Source organism: Panicum virgatum, chromosome 1K, assembly GCF_016808335.1.
Source record: "Panicum virgatum strain AP13 chromosome 1K, P.virgatum_v5, whole genome shotgun sequence".
In the NCBI taxonomy this organism is placed as follows: Eukaryota; Viridiplantae; Streptophyta; class Magnoliopsida; order Poales; family Poaceae; genus Panicum; species Panicum virgatum.
The window spans coordinates 54178874-54204159 of NC_053136.1; the positions used below are offsets into that span (position 1 = coordinate 54178874).

Sequence of the window (25286 nt, forward strand, 5' to 3'; positions counted from 1 at the left end):
GGGAGCTTGTTACTGTTCACACGGACGCGGCTTGTTCCTCGGACCCGCGCGGAGGCGGACCGGAGGTGGGCCGCCGTTTGTCGCCGCGTAGATTAGCACGGCCTTGAAACAAATCAAGGTAACTCGCCGAAGGGGTTGGGCGATGTACGCCGAAGGATGTTGGGTCAATTCATTTTTTAATAAAGAAATATTCCGACCTTGAAGACTCTTGAGAAAATGTCTATTGCCAAATGAGAGATCCAGCTCTCGAGTTACAAGAGTTTGTAGATTCTAAACCCAAACGAGAATTTTAGAAAAATAAGAGAAATTAAAGAACAAAGAAAGAAAACTAAAAGGCTAAACTTCAATTTTTTTCGTTTCTGCTTCAAACTTGTAATGATTTCACACAACACCAACTTATCACATCTATGTCCGCTTAGAATCTTGATGCTCGGATCATCCGTACTTATTATGTCTCTTCACGTGAACCTCTGGCAAACTCGGGTGTGAGGAGATATCGACATCGACATCCGTCAATCCATGAGGCGGCCTAATCTTTTAAAAATTCACGAGGCGGCCTGAATCGGATTGCAATACGGTACGGGGCAGTGCGATCAAGTCTGTATGGATGATTTCTGAAGCGGCTGCCCACATATTTCAACCGAAGCCATATATGTGTGCATAAAGCCATATATTTCAACCCCATAGCTGTCCCCACCTACCATTCATCAGAGCGCTAGTACATCTCCTATCCCTACTAGTATTGCTACTACCCTTCGCAGCACAATCTCATTTATGATTGTACCAAGTCACGAGATCGTGCTTGATCCAAATCCAGGACCACGATTTCTACGAAATTGATGTTCACACGCCAAATAGCGTGATATGTCATATGGGCTTCATAACATCGCCATACTGGAAATATTGACTAGCCCCATTTTTTAGTGCATTTACAGTTGGCGGCACAAAAATCTGATCCACTAGAGTAAAGTGCAATTAAGAATCGCAAAAAATGTACAGTACAGTTGAAATGATTCCCTGGATTGGAGTAATACATTTGACCTTAATTATTATATTATCACCACCTTAAATTGGTAACTAGTACGCGTTGTTCTTGAATCCAATTAGCATGGCTTTTCATCAGACCCAAAAGTACCCCTGATTTGTTGATTTGAAGCACCCAATCCCAGAATTCAATTATTTCCGCCCAACCATCCACGGCAAGAGAGTCGCGAGCATAAACAACGCAACAGCCTTGTTCAACCTCCTGGCCGTCCCCACCCGTCATCCACGGGAGCGGGGTCCAGGTAGCACCTATCCTATCCATCTACCAGGTGGTTCGCCGCGTGCAGCTACGCATGCGCAGACGGGCGGTGCGACGTCGTGTCCCGCCCGTAAGCGAAACAAAAGCTGAGGGCAGCGGGCCGCGCGACGACGACTCGGCGAGCGGATACGGCGCGAGGGAGACGGATAGATAACCCCAACCGTTAGGCGACCGCGACACTCACCACCTATCCGCTTCCGCTCCCCGCCCAACCATCCCACGTCGACTCAAAAAAAAAAACATCCCACGTCGCGGCGGGGCAGTCCCGTCATTTGCTATCACGATGTGAGAAAAATTGTGGATAAGGCCCATGCCATGCGCCCCTGCCAGCCATCGCACCGCCTACTCCCGGTCTCCTTCTTCCTCGCTTCACACACGACAGAGGCGCACACGCATATCCAGCTCGCCATATTTATACCTCCCCCGGCTAGACCCACCTCGCCCGTTCTTATCCCCCCAGAAGCTTCGGCAAAAGCGATCGATCCCAGCTCCTCCTCGTCGCGTCGCGGCGCTTCTCATCCCTTCTCTTCATGCGCCATCGCCGCCGCTTCAGCCCCTGCGACGCCACCCGCAGATAGGAAGGAACAGGGAGGGGACGACAGGTTGGCGATGCCTTCGCTCTCCTGCCACAACCTCCTCGAACTCGCTGCGGCCGACGAGGCGCCCCTGCCGTCGCCCACGCCGCTCCGGCTCCCGCGCGTCATGTCCGTCGCGTCCCCGGCCTCGCCCACCTCGCCCTCGTCGCCCGCCCCGCTGCGCCGCGTGATCGTCTCCCACCGCCTGCCGCTGCGCGCGGCGCCCGACCCGGCCGCGCCCTTCGGGTTCGCCTTCACCGTCGACTCCGGCACCGTCGCCTACCAGCTCCGCTCGGGGCTGACCGCCAACGCGCCCGTCCTCCACATCGGCACCCTCCCGGCGGTCGCGGCGGAGGCGGCCTCCGATGAGCTGTCCAACTACCTGCTGGCGAATTTCTCCTGCCTGCCGGTCTACCTGCCCAGCGACCTCCACCACCGCTTCTACCACGGCTTCTGCAAGCACTACCTCTGGCCGCTCCTCCATTACCTCCTCCCGCTGACCCCGTCGTCGCTCGGCGGCCTCCCGTTCCAGCGGACGCTCTACCACTCCTTTCTCTCGGCGAACAGGGCCTTCGCCGACCGCCTCACCGAGGTGCTCACCCCCGACGAGGACCTCGTCTGGATCCACGATTACCACCTCCTGGCGCTCCCCACCTTCCTCCGCAAGCGATTCCCGCGCGCCAAGGTCGGATTCTTCCTCCACTCGCCGTTCCCCTCATCCGAGATCTTCCGCACAATCCCCGTGCGCGACGACCTGGTCCGCGCTCTCCTCAACGCGGACCTCGTCGGCTTCCACACCTTCGACTACGCGCGGCACTTCCTGTCCGCGTGCTCCCGGCTGCTCGGCCTGGACTACCAGTCCAAGCGCGGCTACATCGGCATCGAGTACTACGGCCGCACCGTCACGGTCAAGATACTGCCCGTCGGAATCGACATGGGGCAGCTGAGATCGGTGGTCTCGGCGCCGGAGACGGGGGATGCGGTGCGCCGGGTGACCGAGGCGTACAAGGGGCGGCGCCTCATGATCGGCGTTGACGACGTCGATCTGTTCAAGGGGATCGGCCTCAAGTTCCTGGCCATGGAGCAGCTGCTCGTGGACCACCCGGAGCTCCGCGGCCGCGCTGTGCTCGTGCAGATCGCCAACCCGGCGCGCAGCGAGGGGCGCGACGTGCAGGGCGTGCAGGACGAGGCCAGGGCCATCAGCGCCCGGGTCAATGCGCGGTTCGGCACCCCCGGCTACACGCCGATCGTGCTCCTCGACGGCCCGGTGACGCCGCAGGAGAAGGCGGCTTACTACGCGGCGGCCGAGTGCTGCGTGGTGAGCGCCGTACGCGACGGCCTCAACCGGATACCGTACATCTACACGGTTCTCCGGCAGGAGAGCGACGCGCTGGGTGACGACACCCCCAAGCGGAGCGTCATCGTGCTCTCGGAGTTCGTCGGGTGCTCGCCGTCGCTCAGCGGCGCGATCCGCGTGAACCCGTGGAGCGTGGAGTCCGTCGCGGAGGCCATGAACGCTGCGCTGCGGATGCCCGAGGCGGAGCAGCGGCTGCGGCACGAGAAGCACTACAAGTACGTGAGCACCCACGACGTCGCCTACTGGGCCAGGTCGTTTGACCAGGACCTGCAGCGCGCCTGCAAGGACCACTTCTCGCGGCGGCATTGGGGGATCGGCTTCGGCATGAGCTTCAAGGTGGTGGCGCTCGGCCCCAACTTCCGGCGGCTCTCCGTCGAGCACATTGTGCCGTCGTACCGGAGGACGGAGAACCGGCTGATTCTCCTAGACTACGACGGCACCGTGATGCCGGAGAATTCGATCGACAAAGCGCCCAGCAGCGAGGTCATTTCCGTCTTGAATCGCCTCTGCGAGGACCCCAAGAACAGAGTGTTCATCGTGAGCGGGCGGGGCAAGGACGAGCTGAGCAAGTGGTTCGCGCCCTGCGAGAAGCTCGGCATCGCCGCGGAGCACGGTTACTTCACCAGGTAAAGATATCTCCTCACACTGTTTCACTGCTAGTTGGTAGGACGTTTGCTTTGCTTGGATTTGGGTTCTGACTGTTCCAGATCCGGTCTCTATGAATGATGATACTGGCTAATTAAGCAATGGTACGACTATATAAAAGCCATACCTACATTTAATTAAGGAAAACATTTTACTGACCACATGCCCCATGCCTTGTCTCGGATCACAATTACTACTACTTACAGCATGTTCCAATCACTAACAACTTTTAAAGTATACTAGTACTTTTGGCATAGCTAACTTTTTGGTTGCCAATACAGTATTCCCCTTCAAAAAAAAAAAGTTGACCAATACGTGATGGCTCTTTTGACTACAGGTGGAGCAGGGACGCGCCATGGGAGACCTCATCGTTGGCCGCCGACTTCGATTGGAAGAAGACGGCCGAGCCGGTGATGCAGCTGTACACGGAGGCAACAGATGGCTCCTCCATCGAGCACAAGGAGAGCGCCTTAGTCTGGCACCACCAGGAAGCGGATCCGGACTTCGGTTCCTGCCAGGCCAAGGAACTGCTCGACCATCTTGAGAACGTGCTCGCCAACGAACCCGTGGTGGTGAAGAGGGGCCAGCACATCGTCGAGGTTAACCCCCAGGTAAGCCAAACGAACGCGTGCATGTTTTCCCCGTGATTATTCTACTGCTGTTGGTTGGTTGTTCAGCCCAATTTGAGGACGTGGACGAAACTTGTCGATCAACCACACGTAGCTTTCAAACTAAAGGCATCGGATAAGGATCGATCCAACCCAATCCAGTCCTCATCCACTATGCCTGGGACAATCTGCACCTTCTCCAGTCTCCACAAATAAGTTAATGAGGATTATGAATGAATCAGCATGGACCACGCCGCGCGGCGCCTCTTGTGGACCGCGAGGAAACCCGCGAGAAACAGGGCAGGGCCTTGTGGTCTTTTTAATTGTGTTGTGTTGTGCCCCTCCGAAAGCAACCTGCCTGAACCATCTATTTGTCCGCAACCACTTGGAAATTTCCGGGTTGGTCGCAGTAGAGGAGCGAGCGATAGTAACAGTCGCGAAAATATCCTTGGTGTCGTGCAGGGCATCAGCAAAGGCGTGGTGGTGGAGAGCCTCCTGTCGTCCATGGTCAAGACGGGGAAGGCGCCGGACTTTGTGCTGTGCATCGGCGACGACCGGTCGGACGAGGACATGTTCGAGAGCATCGTGTGCCCGTCCAATGCCAGCGTGAAGCTCCCGGCCACCAGCGAGGTGTTCGCCTGCACCGTGGGCAAGAAGCCGAGCATGGCCAGGTACTACCTGGACGACACGGTGGACGTGATTAAAATGCTGGAGGGCCTGGCGAACGCGCCGTCGCAGCGGCCCAGGCCGGCGGTGCAGCTCCGGGTCTCGTTCGAGGGCTCGCTGTGAGACGGAAACGAAAGGGGAATTTTACTGCACAGGAAGGAGTAGTAGTACACTACACATCGAGGACGAATAACCAACCAATGGTAACGAAGATGATTCAGACGCGTGGTTTAGGATTAGCTGCAGTAGTTACAGGATCAACAGGTTTTCTTTTTTTTTGTTTCTTTTTTTCATTCTTTTACATTTTTACCCCCCTCTTCGGTCGTGCGCCTGTATATGCCCCGTATGATAATGCAAGAATGTACGTGCCCTTGTATATGTAGTTGACGATGACGATGAAATCTGAAAAAGGGAAAAAAATATTCTTTCACTTTGCTTGCCTTGTTGCTTGATCATCTGTTCCTGGCAGTCCCATTCAGCCACGCCTTTCGCCTTTGCTGCATCATACAATCCCATCTCAGTATGGATGCCGCCCGGATAGCACCAGCCTGACCCCTGATCTGGTGCTCCTTATCCGCCCCACCAAGCTGCGGCGCTTGACGGCAACAGGAGTCGCCGAGCGAGGCTGCCATGTCCGGCTCGTTGCTAGCTGTAAGAACGAAAATTGTCGAGATCTAGCGACGGGAGCCCTAATTATGATTGCCAACTTGCAGCTCGTATGGTGGCGTCCTGCACGCCTGAAGTAGACGTTTCCTAGGATTAGGAAAGGTTTTGATAACAAGAAACCGCAAGGGTTTAGGCCCTGTTTAGTTTCCAAATTTTTTTCTACAATATCTATTACATCGAATATTTGGACATATGTATGGAATATTAAATATAATTAAAAAATAATCAATTACATAGTCTAACCGATTATCACATAAATTTTTTAAATCTAATTAATTTATAATTAGATATTATTTATCAAATAACAATAAAATATGCTACAGTACCAAAGTCAAAATTTCTTCTCCAACTAAACACACCCAGTTTGTAGCTCCCATGATTGCAGCCCTCTTTTCTCTTATCTTCTCCGGTGTGTTTAGATGTCCCAAAGCCCCCAATCCAAACTTTACATCACATCTTCATCACATCAAAACATTAAATATAACAAATGACTCATAGAGTACTAAATATAGGTAAATAAAAAAATTAATTGTATAGTTTTGATGTACGTTGCGAGACGAATTTTTTGAGCCTAGTTAGGTCATGGTAGGATAATATTTAATACAAACAAAAAAGTGCTACAATGTGCTATCATATCCGATATGATTTTTTCTCCCACTTTTCCAAGTATCTAAAACACAGCCCTCTTCTTTCTCATCGGAAAGCAGCAGCCTCGTCCTCCTGTTTGTAGCAGTAGCAGCCTTTCCCATGATTACAGTCGATGCGGGACACGCGAGACGTGATGTCAGTTAAAGGCCACAGCGCGGCGGGTGATCCATCATTTCACCTCGCCGGCAAGCGGCTGTAGGCGTGACCGTACTTGTACATCCGGACCTGACCCAAGTGCACAGGAGACTCTTCTCCGTTCGGATAAGCAAATGGAAGAATCCTGGAACTTGGCGTGACCTTGTGCGAAAACACAATTTTGAACTCTCAGCATCCAACGCTGCAGTAAAGGTTTTCGAAAGCCTGACCTTCCTTGCCTTGAATGACAAAAACTGTTTTGACCCGATTATCCCCGGAGGTTTATACGAATCTTCCGTTGCGTGGAGCAGCCCCTCAACAATCCTCAAGTCAACAAAATCAATCGATCCGATATCCAACTTTATTCTTTCCTCTCGCGAAAGAAAAGAAAAGAGCCGAGGGGCGACCCGCCGCCGCCACTGTTTGCAGGGCCCGTTCTCTCGCCTCCGGCCTCGCTGTCGGTGGTGACGAGGAGCAGGGGTCCGTCTCTTTAATAGATTGTCTGTCTTCGTAGGGTCTTAGTCGAGTCTACCTAGGTCTAGAATTTGCTCGTCGTCGATGTTCGGCGGTGGAGTTAGGTTTTGCTGGAGGAATGTGGCTCCTCTACGGCTTGCTTTTCATGGCGACGCCGACGATGCGGAAGCGACGGCGGCGCAGCGGAATAATTTCTCCTGGCCTCTTCCGTTTTCCGATGGCGATCTACTCCGACGTCAACGGAGAGGCTGGGGAGACCTGTCCAGGAGTCGAGGGCCGGCGTATCGTCGTCTTCTTCAGGTGATGATGTTGTTGACCCTGTTAATCTCGAGGAAGATGATCTTTGGTGAAAATCTGAGCTTTGCTTGGGTTGCCGGCGGTGGAATTGAAGGATGCGTCGTGGGTACGGGAGTTGGACGATGCGCCTGGGAGGCAGCGTACTCGACTGATTCGCCTAGAAGTAAGCCCTCCTCTGCGGCTTCCACCTTGTGGAGATTGACTCTGGTGTCCGACGACGATTGGGAAGCGGCTTCAACGGCAGTAACGAACGGATCTCTGAAGGCTTCGAGTAAGATGAACATGAGCTTTGGACTTTTTTGTAATTTTCCTTTTCTATAGAATCCTGTTTGTAAAAGGACCGGTGTAATGAGCTAAGATCGATATATTTTCGTTCTAAAAAACAATCCTCAAGTCAACAAAAGTAGTCTCTGACCGTCTGCCGGGATAACATAAGCACACGCCAACGCGCGGCGAGCTTTCCCATCCCCTTCGCTGAGCACGTAGCCGAACCCGATCGATCTCCAGTCCCCGGCGACTCGGTGCGCGCCACCAAACCCTCCGCAAGATCCGCTAGTACGATGCCGTGTTGCCGTCTCAGGTTCCATCTTGGCCATTCCCTTTCGGGCCACCGCAACTGGTCGTGGCTGGCTTCCCATGCCGCTGACGCGCATGGAGACGCTTCCCGGGCGGCCGGCGGCCAACCCCAGCCTAGCTTACCCTAGCGGATGGCCGAGGGCGTGGGGGCGCTGGTCTATTACTATGTCTCCCGAGAGTGATTAGGTGCCCAATTGCAGGTCAATCACTAATCATGGTGCGGCGTCTGCCGTTCTCTGACCAGGTTCCGAGGAAAGGAGCCTGGATGGTCACATCGCATCGCCACACATCGTGCTTTTTACTGTCCCAGGGTTAGGTTAGGCGGGGTTCCTTTCGGGGCCAGGTGACCGAACCGGGTTGGATCTGGGTGTCGAACACGTCTTGTTTTCTGACGGAACGGAGTTGGCCAATTTGGTCCGGATCGCTCACGTGCTGCGAAAAAAAGGAATGGCCGAGGAGGGGTCCTGATTTCTGAAGCCATCTGTGTACACTTCTACAAGTACACGTCTACTGTATTCCCGTCAATGTGTGTCGAGTTCCTTATTGAAAAAAAGAAAAACGTGTTCCGGGTTCAGTGGCTGTGTCTGCTTGCAGATTATCGCGGATTCTGCTGTAGCCCGTGTTCTCCACTCCAGAGCTACCAGCTACGTTATGATCCCATGTTTTCACTTTTTTTTAATGTCATTTCGTGCCGTGATACATTTTTTTTAAACGAACTTCGTGCCGTGATACATCAGACACCTCTCGTTGATCTGACGGTCCTTATCGCGTTATCTGATGCCTGGCACCGTCAGAATGTCAACCTCCAGATGCAGTGCGATTGATTAGAGTTCAGAACGAACGTACGTTTAGCTCCCAAAATTTTTCGAGTGCTACAATAATTTTGAGCGTTTGACCACTAATTAAAAGTATTAAATGTAGATAAGTGACAAAACTCATTCTACAACTCCCGGATAAAATTGCGAGATGAATCTTTTAAGTCTAATTAGATCATAATTAGACAATGTCGTGCTACAAGTAAGAACCTCTAATGACGGATTAATTAGACTTAATAGATTCGTCTCGTGATTTTCCGTCCATCCATATAATTAATTCTATAATTAGATTATGTTTAATCATTCTAATCTTCGGTTGAAAATTGCTATGGTAAATTTCGTCCAAAATTTTTCATGATTGTTGTGGGGATTTTTAGGGGTACCCACAGCCGGGTGGCGGAGCGCACCCGCCTATTCCCAGTGAGGGAGTACTCGGGGAAGTACTAGGCGATGGGGCTGGATCTTCGCTGAGACAAGGACTCAAGAACACTCGATTTAGAGTGGTTCGGGCCGCCGGAGCGTAATACCCTACGTCCACTGGGAGATGTATTGTCTTGGTTGTGTGAATGAACCTATCCTCTGCTGGCCTTGGCTCTTGCCCAGCCTGAGGTTTTCTAGCGGCGCTCCCTCCTTTTATAGATCAAGGGGGAGCGGATACATAGGACGTCGATGCCCCGACAGGTGGGCCCAACGTGAATGCGGCTACAGTGGTAGCGAACCTTTCCTTCGATATGCGTACTGCTGCTCTCCTGTCACAGGGGTCTTCTCTTGTTCCGTCAGCTAGGTGCCCGTTGGAGTAGCGTAGCTTGCGGCGTGGCCTGCTGAGGCTATTATGTAGCGTCATAATGGGTGAAGCCGAGCCGTCGTATCCGACTGTTACGGCAGACTGGCAGACGCGGCATGGGCGGCGCCATCGGCTCCACTGCCTTGGTAATACGCGATCAATAGTGCCCCCTGGTCAGTCAAACGCCTCGGCTTCCACTATATCAAAGTGGATGTCCACCTACTGCAATGAATGCGAAGGTAGGTGGACCTCAATATGGAGACCAAGGACTTCATACACGTGTCGGCCCCGGACCGCCCTGAGGCGGGGCGTCCAAACTTTCCCTTCGAGAGGGGTCCGGTTGCTATCCAGGACCCTATGAGGGGTCCGGGACCCCGCGGGGGTCTGGATTCCTTGGGAGGTCCGGAGCCCTGGCTGCTTGCGCTTGAGCGCCTGTTTTTCCTGGGACACGTGGCGTTCCCAGACCTTCCCCGGCCGCGGAACAGGTCCGGACCTTTGTCGGGAGGACAGGACTTCGGACTGCAGGGGTCCGGCTGTTTGGTTGTAGTCAAGGATGACTACTAAGGCTTTTGCCTAGTCACAGCAAGAGGGGGTACCCCAGTCCTGGGGTACCGACAGTGGCCCCCGGGCCCACCTCGGGAGAGGTATGAACCCGCGGGTGGGGCCACCACCGTGATGTGTTCCGACGCAACTTGATTGCGTTGGTGTGCTCTTGGAGAGAGTGGGCATCCCGGACCCCTGAGGCCGGTATGATTGTTGCCTGGTTTAGGTACTAGAGTGCTCTCCACGGGGCGACGAAGGTGTAGGCTTAGGGTACAGAACCAAGCTAAGCGGCTACACGGACTTCGGATCGCTCAGGGGGTAGCACTACTTCCCGGACCCGGCTTTTGTCGACCGTCTCCGCCGGAGCGGGCCACCGGAGTGGACTTGGAGCGACCGGGGCGAGCGGTCTCCGCCGGAGCGGGCCACCGGAGTGGACTTGGAGCGACCGGGGCGAGCGGTCTCCGCCGGAGCGGGCCACCGGAGTGGACTTGGAGCGACCGTGGCGAGCGGTCTCCGCCGGAGCGGGCCACCGGAGTGGACTTGGAGCGACCGTGGCGAGCGGTCTCCGCCGGAGCGGGCCACCGGAGTGGACTTGGAACGACCGTGGCGAGCGGTCTCCGCCGGAGCGGGCCACCGGAGTGGACTTGGAGCGACCGTGGCGAGCGGTCTCCGCCGGAGCGGGCCACCGGAGTGGACTTGGAGCGACCGTGGCGAGCGGTCTCCGCCGGAGCGGGCCACCGGAGTGGACTTGGAGCGACCGTGGCGAGCGGTCTCCGCCGGAGCGGGCCACCGGAGTGGACTTGGAGCGACCGTGGCGAGCGGTCTCCGCCGGAGCGGGCCACCGGAGTGGACTTGGAGCGACCGTGGCGAGCGGTCTCCGCCGGAGCGGGCCACCGGAGTGGACTTGGAGCGACCGTGGCTGACAATCCGATGAAGCATGTTACCGGACCTCATAGTAAGGTGCAAAGAAACCAAGCCTTATACTAGAAGAGAGCCCGGGACCTCTAAAGTCAGCAGTCCTGGATACTAGAGTACTTGTAACAGGGTAGTGAAGTACGTAAACTTAGGGTACATTACCAGGCTAAGCCACGCGGAGCTTCTCTACCCCAGGATACAAATACCACTTCTCCAGAGCAGGTCCTTAGGGGTCCGGACCGCCTTCCAGCTAGAAGGGGTGTCTTTACCTGACCACAAGCCAGCAACTTAACTTGGATTGTTAGCAATAAGGGAAACTCCGGTCAAGAGAAAAGAATAGTTAAACCAAGGCGAATAAATGTAATCAGGGTGGAGCCTAGGCAAAACTGAGGAGGAAAATCTCCTTTATTATTGTGGTTGTCACGGTATACATCGGAGGTCGGGATTACGAGGACGGACCTCCACCGCTCCGGACCGCTTTTGCCTGTTTGTGTGATAGGGCCAGAGGTCGGGTTTACAAGGTCGGACCTTGACCGCTCTGGACACACACGTAGACACCACGCTATTACAAAGGAGAAAATCTCTCATTCCTTTCTTAGGAGTAACCTACGGCTGCATGCTATACAGCGTGTTCTTCTTCGGAGGAGAAGGCGCCCTGAACGTGCCTGAACCGCATCATCCAGCATCACCTCGGGAGCTCGGGGGACCCCTCCTTGCCTAAGAGCTGTCACATGCTTACATGGCATGAGACAAATTCTTTGGCTTTGAATGGAAGAGGCCCCCTCCCCCTGCCGTCGCCGTTGCCGATGGAAACCAGAGCCCTTGCGCAGCAGATGGACCGGTGCGACGCGTGGAGAAGTGCGGTCGTTCGCCGGCTTGTCCTTGGTGCTAGCGCCAGGGGCCCCCGCACGAGGAGGCGGGGTCCTGTCTGCAGCAGCACCGAGCAACGCTGAGGTGGATCTCCGGCGCTGGAGACGGCGGGACGACACGGTCAACTTCCTCCGGGATGGCCGTCGGCTCCAGGCTCCATGTTGAGAGAAAGCCTTGAGCCGACACCATGCCACCGCTGAGGAGGCGTGGCCGTTGCTTGAGAGAAAACCTTGAGTCGACGTAGGAGCAGCGGCGCGCAGCGGCGCCTCCGCTGTGCGTTGCTACGCCGGCTCTGAGGTGTCGCGGTGGCGACACACAGCAGGCGCCGCTGCCGTGCGCCGCCGCACCGAGGGCGTCGGAGTGCCGGTGCCATAGCATGCGGAGTGAGTGTGCCTTCCTTCATCTTCAAGTTCGCCGTTGCAGAGGGAGAACACAGCCTAGAGGCCTGAAGATCCAGCCAACGCCTGTCCTCCCCACGGACCGCGCCAAAATGTTGTGGGGATTTTTAGGGGTACCCACAGCCGGGTGGCGGAGCGCACCCGCCTATTCCCAGTGAGGGAGTACTCGGGGAAGTACTAGGCGATGGGGCTGGATCTTCGCTGAGACAAGGACTCAAGAACACTCGATTTAGAGTGGTTCGGGCCGCCGGAGCGTAATACCCTACGTCCACTGGGAGATGTATTGTCTTGGTTGTGTGAATGAACCTATCCTCTGCTGGCCTTGGCTCTTGCCCAGCCTGAGGTTTTCTAGCGGCGCTCCCTCCTTTTATAGATCAAGGGGGAGCGGATACATAGGACGTCGATGCCCCGACAGGTGGGCCCAACGTGAATGCGGCTACAGTGGTAGCGAACCTTTCCTTCGATATGCGTACTGCTGCTCTCCTGTCACAGGGGTCTTCTCTTGTTCCGTCAGCTAGGTGCCCGTTGGAGTAGCGTAGCTTGCGGCGTGGCCTGCTGAGGCTATTATGTAGCGTCATAATGGGTGAAGCCGAGCCGTCGTATCCGACTGTTACGGCAGACTGGCAGACGCGGCATGGGCGGCGCCATCGGCTCCACTGCCTTGGTAATACGCGATCAATAGTGCCCCCTGGTCAGTCAAACGCCTCGGCTTCCACTATATCAAAGTGGATGTCCACCTACTGCAATGAATGCGAAGGTAGGTGGACCTCAATATGGAGACCAAGGACTTCATACACGTGTCGGCCCCGGACCGCCCTGAGGCGGGGCGTCCAAACTTTCCCTTCGAGAGGGGTCCGGTTGCTATCCAGGACCCTATGAGGGGTCCGGGACCCCGCGGGGGTCTGGATTCCTTGGGAGGTCCGGAGCCCTGGCTGCTTGCGCTTGAGCGCCTGTTTTTCCTGGGACACGTGGCGTTCCCAGACCTTCCCCGGCCGCGGAACAGGTCCGGACCTTTGTCGGGAGGACAGGACTTCGGACTGCAGGGGTCCGGCTGTTTGGTTGTAGTCAAGGATGACTACTAAGGCTTTTGCCTAGTCACAGCAAGAGGGGGTACCCCAGTCCTGGGGTACCGACAATGATCTAAACAGTAACACACGCACGAGCAACTGTTTACAGGAGTTTATAAGCTCATGATACTTATCCTTGACACCGAAGGGTCCAATCGAGATCAACTACTGATACCACGCTCGGCTCCGGAAGATGTTTGGATATGACAAGTTAGGCTTCCTACCTCATCAGCTCACTTGTTCTGTCTGCGCATAATCGTCGAACCTAGCATAGCCATGCCGCCACTGAGAAAACTCTGAATTATCCAATGACATGCACCACTTTGGAGTTTCCAGTTCCAGATGATACGTATCCGTTATCTGTTATCCAGAAGGAAGAAGCTGGAGGGGGCAAGGCACATGCCGCCGATGGCTGCCCGAATAATTGGACCCATCAAGCGAAGAATATCCTTCTCTCCTCCGTTCTCTGTACCATGCCAATACCATCATTGGGATCACATGGCGCTTGGACGATGGATGGATGGATCGGGGGGATGTGATGGCCGGCTAGAGAGCTACTCGGTGCAAGGGGGGATCCCTTGTTCAGCGTGACATCGACCAAGAAATCCTTATCGGCAAACAGAAGATCCATGGCCTGGACGGAGGACGCGACAGTACAGGCTTCCGAGTGAGATTTTATATATCGAGTTCTATATACACCGGCGGCATGCCCTCAGCAGGCATTGTTCCTCGGGCTAGCGCTAAACAATTGGCTAGACAGTAGCAGCAGCAGGCGCAAGATCAGAATCCGGTTGATCCGTAGGCATGGGCCGCCGTGAACGACGACGCGTAGGCGCGGCCTCGGAGCGGCATCTCGGACGACCGAGAGCCATCGCCCCGCGGCCGTGTCTTATCCCTGGCGTGGCGAGCATGGGGGGTATGCGCCGCGCCGTGTGCGGATTCCTCGCGACGGGAGCTGAGGCCGGCCGGCCGGCCGGCAGGCGACGGCCGGCCGCCAGCAGCCACCGCACGCTCGCTGCGAGGCGCGACTACGAGGGCGCGTACGTGCCGGTGCCGTGTGTCCTTGTGAGGGCGCGTTGTCTCGAGGCGGCGGCTTTGATTCGTCCTAGTCGAAGCGAGAGCATGGACGGCAAGCTATAGGCCAGAACGAGGCCGCGCGAGTGTTTATGGCATCCTCGTGCGAGGTCTCGGCTCCGTGCCTCGTGATCCCACTTGGTTATTCAAGTTGATCCCTGTGGTGCTTCCGTCTGTTCTAGTGGACGATCGGGAGGGCATATTCGCGGAAAGGAACAGCTCGCTTGCGTTGCGTCCGTCCTTGGTCTGCGTACTTTTTTGTGAAGATGACATCTTTATTATCAAAAGAAGAAGAAGAAGAAGAAGAAGAAGAAGAAGAAGAAGAAGAAGAAGAAGAAGAAGAAGAAGAAGAAGAAGAAGAAGAAGAAGAAGAAGAAGAAGAAGAAGAAGAAGGTGACATCTTTGACTGACACAAGCGCCAAAGGAGATGTGCATATCCAAACTACTGACGCCTAGTGGGGCGAGCGAGACTTTCAAACGGTTTCCGCAGGCATTGATGAACGGTTTTGTGGAGATAGAATGAATACCGATGAGATGTTTAACCAACCATACCAAATTTCCAATGCAGTTCATTCTTTTTTTCTTTTGCATGTTGCGATGTGGTTAAAGCGCCCTTTTAGGTGAAGCTTAGAATTTTTAAATTTTCTTAAGGGGATTAGGATCAGTAGATATTTGATAAATATCACTCGCAGCAGAGAAAAGCATGGTGCTCAACCATCTTGCATCTCCGTTAACTCTAACCAAAACCTGGCAACTCCAAAGCGTCCCAATGGGCTCCGAGTATTGGGCCACTATATGCGTTGGGAAGGGAAGAAGTGGGGCTGGAAAGTTGCCATGTGCATTCAGGCCCATTCGCAGCCTTCAGGCCTCGGTAACATGTTTGCACCGAAATGGGCGGGCACTAGGCAGCACGAGGCCCAGCAAATAGTAGTAAGATTCGATTAATCTGAAATCATGGCACGGACGACCAAGCGGCACACACATGAACATAAGGCCGTGTTTGGTTCCATGCGCAAAAATTTTTTGCGTTTGAATCTTGTTAATTTGAAGTACTAAATGATGGATTAAGTAGGCTCATTAGATTTGTCTCGCGATTTACAGCCTATCCATGCAAAAAGTTTTGTAAATAGACTTCATTTAGTACTTCATGCATGTGTCGAAATATTCGATATGATGTTTTTTTTGCGTTTACGAGATTTATGAGGTGCGATCTAAACAGAGGCTAAATGGTGGTCAATGCAAGGCTGGAGATCCACTCGAGAGACCCCTGACATGTTTTGTGCATGCCGGCGGTCATCCACCACAAACAATTGGTAACCCCAAGTCCCAACGGTGGCACACTAGCACTGTCGTCGGCGAGGTGAGCTCTTGTTTTAAACCACAGGGTTTTTTTTACTGCAGTAGTAGGTTATAAAGAACTGGCCCAGTTGGAATTTGAAGTTCTTTCGCTGCGCATCCGCCCGGCCCAGCCCCGGTGACTTATGGATTGACGCGCCTGAAGCTAGCTCGCACCTCATCTCCTCCGTTGAGCCCTCCCATCCGCAGCGCGGACTGTGAAGGCCCTAAAGAATGCCTCCTGTGGTGCCGCGTACATGGCCTCCCACTCCCCCACCGCATCTTAGGACGCGTGAACAGCGCCTCGTCGAAGGCGAGTAGGCCTCGCTCGCCCTGGAGCATCCGGTACTAGGTGTTGTCGAAGGCCGCCAATGTAGTGTCAAGGCCGGAGCCAGGGGTGCAGGCAGTGTTGTTGGTGGGGCACACCCGGTAGAGGAAGGTAGGGAAGGAGGGGCTCAAAGAAGGGCCCTGCTGCGCCCTGTCACCGCCTTCATCACGTGATATTTCCAACAATTTTCTTTTCCTTCTTTTTTTTTAACTTCAGAGAAAATGATTTTTACTAATACCTTATTCTCTTGCAAAACAAAACATAGAAATTTATAATATACAGTTTTGTTCTGTAAACGATTGTGCAAAGTAAGAGAAAAATATGTAAATCTCGAACCACGGGACACCCTTTCTTGCTGAATTCAATCATATGATTGTCTCTTACTATAACCGAAAAAAATTTCTTCTTGTAAACTTTTCTTCATACGCTCAAGACTCTTTCTAGGAATAATGCTGACCAAAACTTCTTTTTACACCTGCTTTTGTTCTCTAAAGCTCAATCAAAAAATAAAGTACATCGTCGGGAATCTTTTCACGAATGACATCAATATCATAATAATAAACATCGAACTTCTCAATTGGGTTATGAGATTTATTGTCTATCCAATCCAATAAAAATATCTCCAGTTCAATATCTTTATATTTGTTAATCGTCAGTTCACCTAGACATCAACAAAATAGCTATTTAGTATTTATTTTTCGACAACATCAAAACATGCTTCTATATTTCTTAATGAAGTGAAGAGCACAATTATAGATACAGAGAAAGGTCAAACGAGTTTTTTTCAACAATAAGACTTAGTTTATTCATTCAGAATGGTTACATCATTTGGTAGATACTCGAAAATGAAACTAGGGGGCTCATCGTCCCAAATACAGCTTTGCTTCGACTGCATCATTCTCCTCGCTAAAAGGTGTGCTACATGATTAGTCGGCCTATTACAATGCTCGATTGTTACATCTTGAAGCCACTCCAAACTGAAATGCACTTATCACAAATGCAAGTGAGTTAATAAGTGGGAGAAAATCCCACGCAATAAGATATTATCACTCATTAGCTTCAACATTATTTTTTATAAATAGGTTCCTATTGCCTAATGTGGAACCGGAGAATGGATACGTTTTATGCCATATTATAGCAGGGGGAGGAGAGCACCCCTATTTATAGAACTTCATGTCTCATATGGTTTTATCATATGTCTATCTTCTACATACTATTTTATTTACAAAATATCCTAATTCTAGAAAAAACAGTTATCAGTACGAGCCTTCCTAAAATCACATGAAGCAGTCGTTTTTACAACAAACTGCATGCATGCATGCGTTTGAGGGGGTCTCCCCATCTCGGTAGGTAAGTTAGCCGGCTTCTGTATGATATTCATTCATATTGTTTACCAAAACACACACCTGCCTAGCTGGTTAAGGTGTTTAGGTTCTTCTGTTCTATTACGCGCCTATGCATGCTTGGGTTGGTGTTGATATATTTTTTGCACAATTTTTCCTCACTGCTGCTATGACATGTTACCTTTCAGGTTGGGAGGAAAAAGTCACATTACCTCATGTTAGCATTGATAAATGGGTTTTTGGAGATAGAGTGAATACCGATGAGATGTTTTACCAACAATTCCAAATTTCCAACGCTTTTTTTTTTTTGCATGTTGCGATGTGGTTGGAGAGCGCTTTTAGATGAAGCTCAGAATTTTTAGATTTTTTTAAGGGGGTTAGGATCAGTAGATATTTGATAAACATCACTCGCAGCAGAGAAAAGCACGGTGCTCAACCATCTTGGCATCTCCAGTGTTTTTTTAAGACTCGGCATCTCCGCAAAAGGATGGGCGGTCGAGTTGGCTAGCCCAGCCCGGTAGCGTCGCTCTCACGAGGCCGTGAGTTCGAATCCCAGCTGGGACGAATTTCCGCCCGTAGGTAAAAAAATCATTTCGCTGTGCTCGCCGCAAGGCTTGGCCCTCTCGGACATGGGCCAGGATTCGGGAGTTTTTCCGTGGCCGGAAGAAGCCGTAGTCACTTCCTCTTAATGAAAAATGGTGGGTCCATTCACCCCTCCGTCCACGTTTTTTTAAGACTCGGCATCTCCAGTGTTAGCACTAACCAAAATCAAGCAACTCCAAAGCGTCCCAATGGGCTCCGAGTATTGGGCCACTTTACGCGCTGGGAAGAGAAGAAGTTTGGGCTGCGACGTTGCGGGTGCGCTCAGGCCCATTCGTACCCTCCAGGCCAGGAAAACATGTTTGCACTGAAATGGGCCCTAGGCCTGATGAAAGAAGATAGTGGGCCCCTGGGTTCGCGGGCATCAAAAGGCCCACTCGTCGCTCTTCTACCTAGTACATCCAGGCAGAACCAGGCCCAGCAAACACTAGCACGATTCCATTAAGCTGAAACCACGACACCGACGACTGGTGCGATTATTTATCGCTTCAAGCGATGGTTTCCGCGTCCATTACCTGAAGATACTCATGATTAATCCACCAATGCACCATATTAACTGGTAAAACATCACTCGAAGCGTACAGTTTTATGAAAATATTATTTTGGGCCGGCCCATTAGGTTAGACTCTTGCCCATGTTGCCTGCTAAAATAGAAGGGAATCTAAGCATGCATGCACAATTAGACAAAAATGCTGACATCACCTATATGCATGCAAATCAAAAACTAAAAAAAGCTATAACCATTAAACCAAGTATCCAGATTAAATTTGAATTTCACCATTATCTTTCTTATGACAAGATCTTCAAAACAAGACCACATTTGCCTATATTTCCACGAATTTTTAAAAAATATATATTTAAAATACTAAATACTTAATTTCGAAAACTGAGAACAAATGTTTTAAGAAAACGAATAAATTTTATTTTCTACGAACAAACAGTTAAACATAACTAACAAATAATAATGTATAACAAACAAAATATTACACATCGTGAACATTTACTTGTCTAGGATAAATAATAAAAAATAAATATCACGAAAAGATGCACTAACGTCACGGAACAATTTAATCTACAAAGCGACCAAATAATTTGGTGTTGCGAACAAATTAGTTACATGTAGATAAATAATTTTACATGAAGATAAATACATCTACAATATAATCAAATATATATATATATATATATATATATATATATATATATATATATATATATATATATATATATATATATATATATATATATATATATATAATAACATAGGAAAATTTCACATGTAAGCAATTATTTTTATAAGCATATATACGTGTGCTCAAAAAGTGAGCATATAAATGAAATAAATCATTTCACACACCATTTTATGAATCATACAAAGAAATAAATCTTCATGTGAAAATAAATATATTTAGTAATAACATTTTGGAACGGATCAAGATGCTAAATCTGCATGTGAAAAGAAATATACTAAGTAATGAAAAATATACTAACTTTTCTATTAAAAATAATATAAATCTAAAAGTTAGTACTCACGGGACAAGTTGGGACAAGTTAGGATATAAAGTAACTTAAAAAAGATAAAATATGATCTAGAAAAGTCAACTTAAAATATAAGGAAGAAAACTGAAAATAAAAAGGAAAAAACAAACTGAAGAAAAAAATATGATCTATTAAAAGAGAGAAAACAACACGAAAGAAAAAAAATGAAAGAAAGAAAACATACGATTATACGAAAAGGATAGAAAAATAGTACGAATGAGCACGTCACTATGATCCTTGAGCTCACACGTGAGATCAGGTTGGGGTGGAATGTACAACACGAGGGGAAAAGGTTTTCTGTGGCACGTATCTCGCGGATAGGAGTTTCGAGCTGAAATAAAAAATTTTGCACCACCCGCAAGCAGACCAATAGAGAATTTGTTAATGGGCTGAATTCACACTACGACCCACATCGAAACTTCTTCAGGCGACGGATCAATGATTTGCAGCGCGGGCGATGTATAGCCAGAGCGACCGACGACCCAGCGGCGCATCACACGAACATAAAATGGTGATCAATGGAAGTCTCGAGATCTACTCAAGAGACCCCGGCGTGTTTTGTGCGTGCCAAAGGTGATCCACCACAAACTCTTTTCTTAAACGACACCGGCAAAATCAAACGGATCACTGCATCTTGCTGGGTTTAAGGGAGTTAATGATGATGGGAAACGGGGATTTCTGGGGTTGACCTGTTTTGCAGCGTGCGGCACGCTTTGCATTAACCACAACCCTGCTCGTCAAAATGCGGAATAATAAACAAACAGAGATGCCACGCACACGCAGAGAGTTTCTTTTTTTTTTTGGCCGGGGTGGAGTGGTACGCTCCTGGCTCCTCCAAGGCGCATTAACTGTTGGAACAGCCTGTAATCTAAAGGAGGCCACCACCGTTCCGTTGCTAGCAGTGGTAATGGAGGAACAGCTCACCAAAGTCCAGAACCTAGGGATGGGGACAGCGAGGAGATCTCCTTCCATCCAGTGTCTGTCACTAGCAGAGCAGCTGGACCAGTCTCCTTGACTCCATTTGCATTTCCATTCCAACACATGCGTAGCACCATCACCTGAATTAATCCTGAACCTCCTCTTCTTTTTCTGGAAGAAAAACTAATTAGATCTGAACTTCACATCGCCAGTACCACCACATACAACACGTCATATTTGCAAGGCATGTTGTAACTGCAAGTAAGCTGACACATTTGATAAAAAAAAGGATCTGAATTTTATGAATCAAATATTCAAGTTCCAGTGTTCATCACATCAGTGGCGAGGAAAAGGGTGAGGTAGTATATATACTAGCAGCAGAGCAGCAGAAGAAAAGAATCTTTGTTGAGCGGAGCCGAGCGCCCTTTACAGGTCAGGTTAAGATGCCACCTTCCTAAACTCGACAGCACGCCTGCGTTGCAGCTTCTGAAAAGGAGAAAGCCCTCCTGCCAGAGTTCCAGATACAAGCAGGAGCAAACAAAGGAGCACGCCGTGTGGTGCGCGCAGCACGGCATGGCACGCTCATCACATGCCCGTCACCGGGAACCAGACGATCGGATGCGTGGATCCAACCAAACGCCCTTTCCATGCCGGCAGCAGCTCCTTTCGCCGCCCCGGGCTCGCATCCATCGAGATCATTCTGGTTTCTGAATTTCTGAGCAGCAAGCTGAGGATCAGATAAACAATCGGCACTGTCCACGAAGTATTCTTAGTTGCATTTAAGCAACATCAGGAAACGGAATTCTTTAGGACATATAAACGGTTGTTTCGATAGCAATTGAAGATTAATCTGAGAATTTGTTCTGTTTGCACGAATGATTTTGCAGTTCAGTTCATTTGCTGCTCACCATTCGTCAGTTGCTTCAGATGTGTTCTGATCGGGAGTGGCACCTCACTGCTGCAAGCCTGAAACGAAGCTGGACCGAATACACAAGCTAAAGAAAGAATTCTTCAGAGCCTTTTGGGTTTTACAAATTTCTAGCTATTGCAATCACTACTCGCTACCACCAGTCAGCCAAAGAGCACAAAGAAAGAGAGAAAGAGAAAAGAATTTCCTTTTTTTTCTCTCTTCAGGTGTCTTGATCGTGAACAGCTCCGACTCTGCTCTGTTGCCGGCCTCCGACGACCCAGAGCAGGGTCCTCCTCGCGAACGACGGCCTCTCCTCGGCGACCGACGACACCACACTGTTGCCGCCGCAGCTCCCAGCCTCGACGTCCCAGTCCGCCTCGCTCCCGCTCTTCTTGCTCTTGCCTTCTTCCTCGTCCTTGCTCACCGGCCACCGGAACGACACCGCGCGCCTCTCGCCAGCCACTTCCGGGTCCTTCTTGGACGACGGCACCATCCAAATCTTGGACACGGAGAAGCTGTCCTTGGTGAGCTTCGCCATAGCCTTGTCGGAGTCCTCCTGCTGCTTCTGGACCATTTCTGCGAATGGGAGGCGGAGCGATGATGTCTCCCCGCGCTTGGACGCGCCGAGCTCGCACTCCGACATGGCGCCGCGGCGGCGCGACTTGGAGACCGCGGGCTTCTTCTTGGGCGGCTTGATCGCCACGCGGAGCGCGGCGCGCTCGTCCATGACGTACTCGTAGGACCCCATGGAGTGGCACCGTCTTTGCCCGATACCGGCCTTGGCATTGGCGTCGCCATTGCCGTCGCTGCTGGTGCCGGCCCCGTCGCCGTCGTTGGCGGTGGCATTCGCATTGCCGTTGCCTTCCACGCACATGAACTTTCCCAGCTTCACCTCGACCACCTCCTCCGCTCCCTCCTGCGCCAAGGCGAGACCGCTCGGCACGCCGTCGGCGTCGTCGGTGGCCCGGGTCGCCGACGCGCCCATGTCGCGGGAGCTCTCTGACTCGAGCACCATGACGACGGGGCTGCACGTCGGCGAGAGCTCGGCGAGGAGGCTCCGGCGGCAGAGCGGGCACGTGGAGTGCGAGAGCAGCCATGTGTCGATGCACTCGAGGTGGAACGCGTGGCTGCACTTGGGCAGCAGCCGGAGCTGGTCGTCGGGCGAGAACTCGCACAGGCAGACGGCGCAGTCGAACGGGTCCTTGCCCTCGCCTCGGCCGGCGCCGCCGACGACGTTGCGGTAGAGGAACACCGGGAGCGCGTCGATGAAGGCCTGGTCGACGCCGGCGTCGTGCAGGTGGAACAGCTGCTGCAGCTGGCCCTGGAACGCCGTGACGCTCTCGGCGTCCTCCCGCGCGCGGCGGCGGCGGCGCAGCCGCAGCAGGTGGCGCACCAGCAGGTGCAGCAGGCCGCAGACGAAGAAGACGATTGCCAGGATGGCCACGATGAAGAGGATGCTCGGGCTTATCTTGGGCTCCACGTTGTCGAGCGCCGACGCCGGGGGCTGCGGCGGCGAGGGCGGAGGCATCAGCGACGACGACGAGTTGCCGCTGCTCATCGCAGCCTGGATCAATCTCACGGCTCACGGAGGAGCCAGGGGAAAGGAAACCGAAACCGCTGTGGATCAAAGGAGCAGCTTTGCTTTATGACCAACCCAAAAGGAAGGAATGGGATTGAATGGAATGAAGTCTTTTCTTTTCTTTTCGGAGAGAGAAATCAAAATTGTTGCGCATGGCATGTGCTAGGAGTTGGGGCAGGATCTTGGCGTGGCCATTTTGGAAATCCTGCCCTGGAATTCTTGGACCTTTTTGTGAGGACTGAGGAGCAGGTGGCCGATGACGATGCAACAAAAGAAAAGGCTAGAAGTACTTGCAGCTGCTGCTGGTTTGCAAGGGAGGGGAGAGGTAAGCTTTGTGTGAGAAACCACAGCGGAATAGTAAATTGCAAGGAGGATTAGCCTCACGCGTGGGTTAGCTAGAAAAAAAAAGGCAGCGGCATTAGGTGTGGTGTGGGTTAGCAGAACGGCCTCTGCGCCAGAGGACACGCGAGTGTGGGTCACTCCGGTGAGGTCACCCGGGAGGTGGCGGCGACGGATCAGTGGATGCGGCATTAGAAAAGCAAGAGAGAAAAAGAAAAGAACAAATCGGTGGTGTCGCGGTGACGCTGCTGGCGTCCGTTGATGTGTTTTGGTAGCCCTGGCAGTGTTTTAAAAATCGGTCGATATTCACGATCATCAGTAATTTTTACCGTTACCGACACATACTGAAATCGGTTTTCAATTGAGTTTTAAAAAAAATCAGTCCAAAATTCAAAAATTTTTTAAAAAAATTATAAATGTTAAGGAAAAAATTCTATAAAAAAACTAGAGCTTCTCCATGGCCTAGAATGGTATCACTCCATGGAAATAGCCTCCATTTAATTAGTCAAAAAAATATTATCAATGTACAATGTACTTTTGGAAGTCATTTGATGTAACTGGTCACTCATAGGATGCTAATTTTATTGTCAAGGTATGTCAAAATTGTGCAAAGTCGATTTTTGTATTCCATTACTTGGAGTATGCTAATGGATTTTTACATAAATGCAGCTCATCGAAAAAATCATCAAAGATGCCAGCGCCGAGAATGTTGTCCAAATAGTGACAGATCACAAAGCATGTATTAATCTTATGCTCAAGGACATTGGAGAGTGGCCAGATCACAAAGCATGTATTGAGAGTGCAAAGAGGATCTGCAGTTGGTTATACAACTCCAACTCTTTGCACCATATGATGGAAAAAAGCTATTGGGGGTGAATTGGTGAAGTGGAATGCAACAAGGTTTGGTACAAATTACATGTTCCTAGATCGTGAAGAGGAAGAATTTAGGAGCGACGACACAACACCTGAGCTAGCGGTGATAAAGGCTGCGGCTTCGACGGCGACGATGATGATGAGGACGACACTGGAGGGAGTGATGATGGTGATGCTGGAGGGAGTGGTTGGGTTAGAGGGAATGGTGGTGCTGGAGGGAGTAGTGGTCAGGTGTCACCCCTTCAGTTTACTGGGGAGACAAATTTCACCCATGATACACAGGATCAAGATCATGGTGCACCCACCTCACAACGACAAACGAGAAGCGGTAGACGAGCTAGATCTACTCCAAAGTACGCACCAAATCTGCAACTCCCCCCCCCCCCCCCCCCGTATAGGGAAGGTTGCCACCGCCACCGCTACCGCAACAACTTATTCATCTTACCTTTTGGTTACCAAGTGCGTATGGATTGCAGGTGTGTATCTGTTTAAGTGTGTTTATTCAATCTTTTGTTCACCTCTCATATTCACTCCATCTAATAAATGTAGGAACAATATTATGAACACCATGAGGCAGAGGATGAAGAATGAAAATTGCAATGTGTTCAGACTTCATGAATTTGTATGGATATGTAGGAAACTTTGCATGGAGTATCATGTATCTGCTTAATTAATGTACTCATATTTGTATGGACTCTCATTTTATTAATTTGTATGGATATGTAGGAAATTTTGCATAGAGTATCATGTATCCGCTTAATTAATGTACTCATATTTGTATGGACCCCAAGTGTAAAATATTAATATCTAGTTTTCTTATTTTCGTCCGAAAAACATGTTTATCAGCACACATCACTGATTTATCGTCGGTTTTTGTCGATAATCATTGATAAATAATCGATAATCGTTTTTTGAATTCGGACGTCCTTATCAGCTGGTATTGGCGATTTATCAGCAATTATCAATCGATTATCGTTACCGGTGGTGACTGATAAAGTGATTATCAATGAAAAGCAAGAGAAAAAGATAAGAACAAATCGGTGGTGTTGCGGTGACGCTGCTGGCGTCCGTTGATGTGTTGAGGTCTGCCTGGTCTCTCTCTTTCT

The 25286-nt window shown here is 51.1% G+C and overlaps 2 protein-coding genes across 2 annotated transcripts; one reads left to right on the plus strand and one right to left on the minus strand.

The window, feature by feature from the left end:
• The first annotated feature begins 1641 nt into the window (after positions 1-1641).
• On the plus strand, positions 1642-5584 carry LOC120644547 (probable alpha,alpha-trehalose-phosphate synthase [UDP-forming] 11). The gene is made up of 3 exons (XM_039921196.1): positions 1642-3861; positions 4218-4491; positions 4951-5584. The coding sequence occupies exons 1-3, from the start codon at positions 1913-1915 to the stop codon at positions 5275-5277; spliced, it is 2550 nt and encodes an 849-aa protein (XP_039777130.1). The 5' UTR covers positions 1642-1912; the 3' UTR covers positions 5278-5584.
• Positions 5585-21446: 15862 nt separating this feature from the next.
• Positions 21447-23519, minus strand: LOC120644555 (RING-H2 finger protein ATL13-like). The gene has a single exon (XM_039921201.1). It carries the CDS (start codon positions 22945-22947, stop codon positions 21610-21612), a length of 1338 nt encoding a protein of 445 aa, XP_039777135.1. The 5' UTR covers positions 22948-23519; the 3' UTR covers positions 21447-21609.
• Positions 23520-25286: the final 1767 nt, after the last annotated feature.

Excerpts from the sequence above, each read along its gene's own strand:
- LOC120644547 (XM_039921196.1), top strand. The coding sequence starts at position 1,913 with ATGCCTTCGCTCTCCTGCCACAACCTCCTCGAACTCGCTGCGGCCGAC. Across the intron at positions 3,862-4,217 it reads GAGCACGGTTACTTCACCAG|GTGGAGCAGGGACGCGCCAT; the intron begins GTAAAGATATCT and ends TTTTGACTACAG. Across the intron at positions 4,492-4,950 it reads TCGTCGAGGTTAACCCCCAG|GGCATCAGCAAAGGCGTGGT; the intron begins GTAAGCCAAACG and ends GGTGTCGTGCAG.
- LOC120644555 (XM_039921201.1), bottom strand. The coding sequence starts at position 22,947 with ATGAGCAGCGGCAACTCGTCGTCGTCGCTGATGCCTCCGCCCTCGCCG.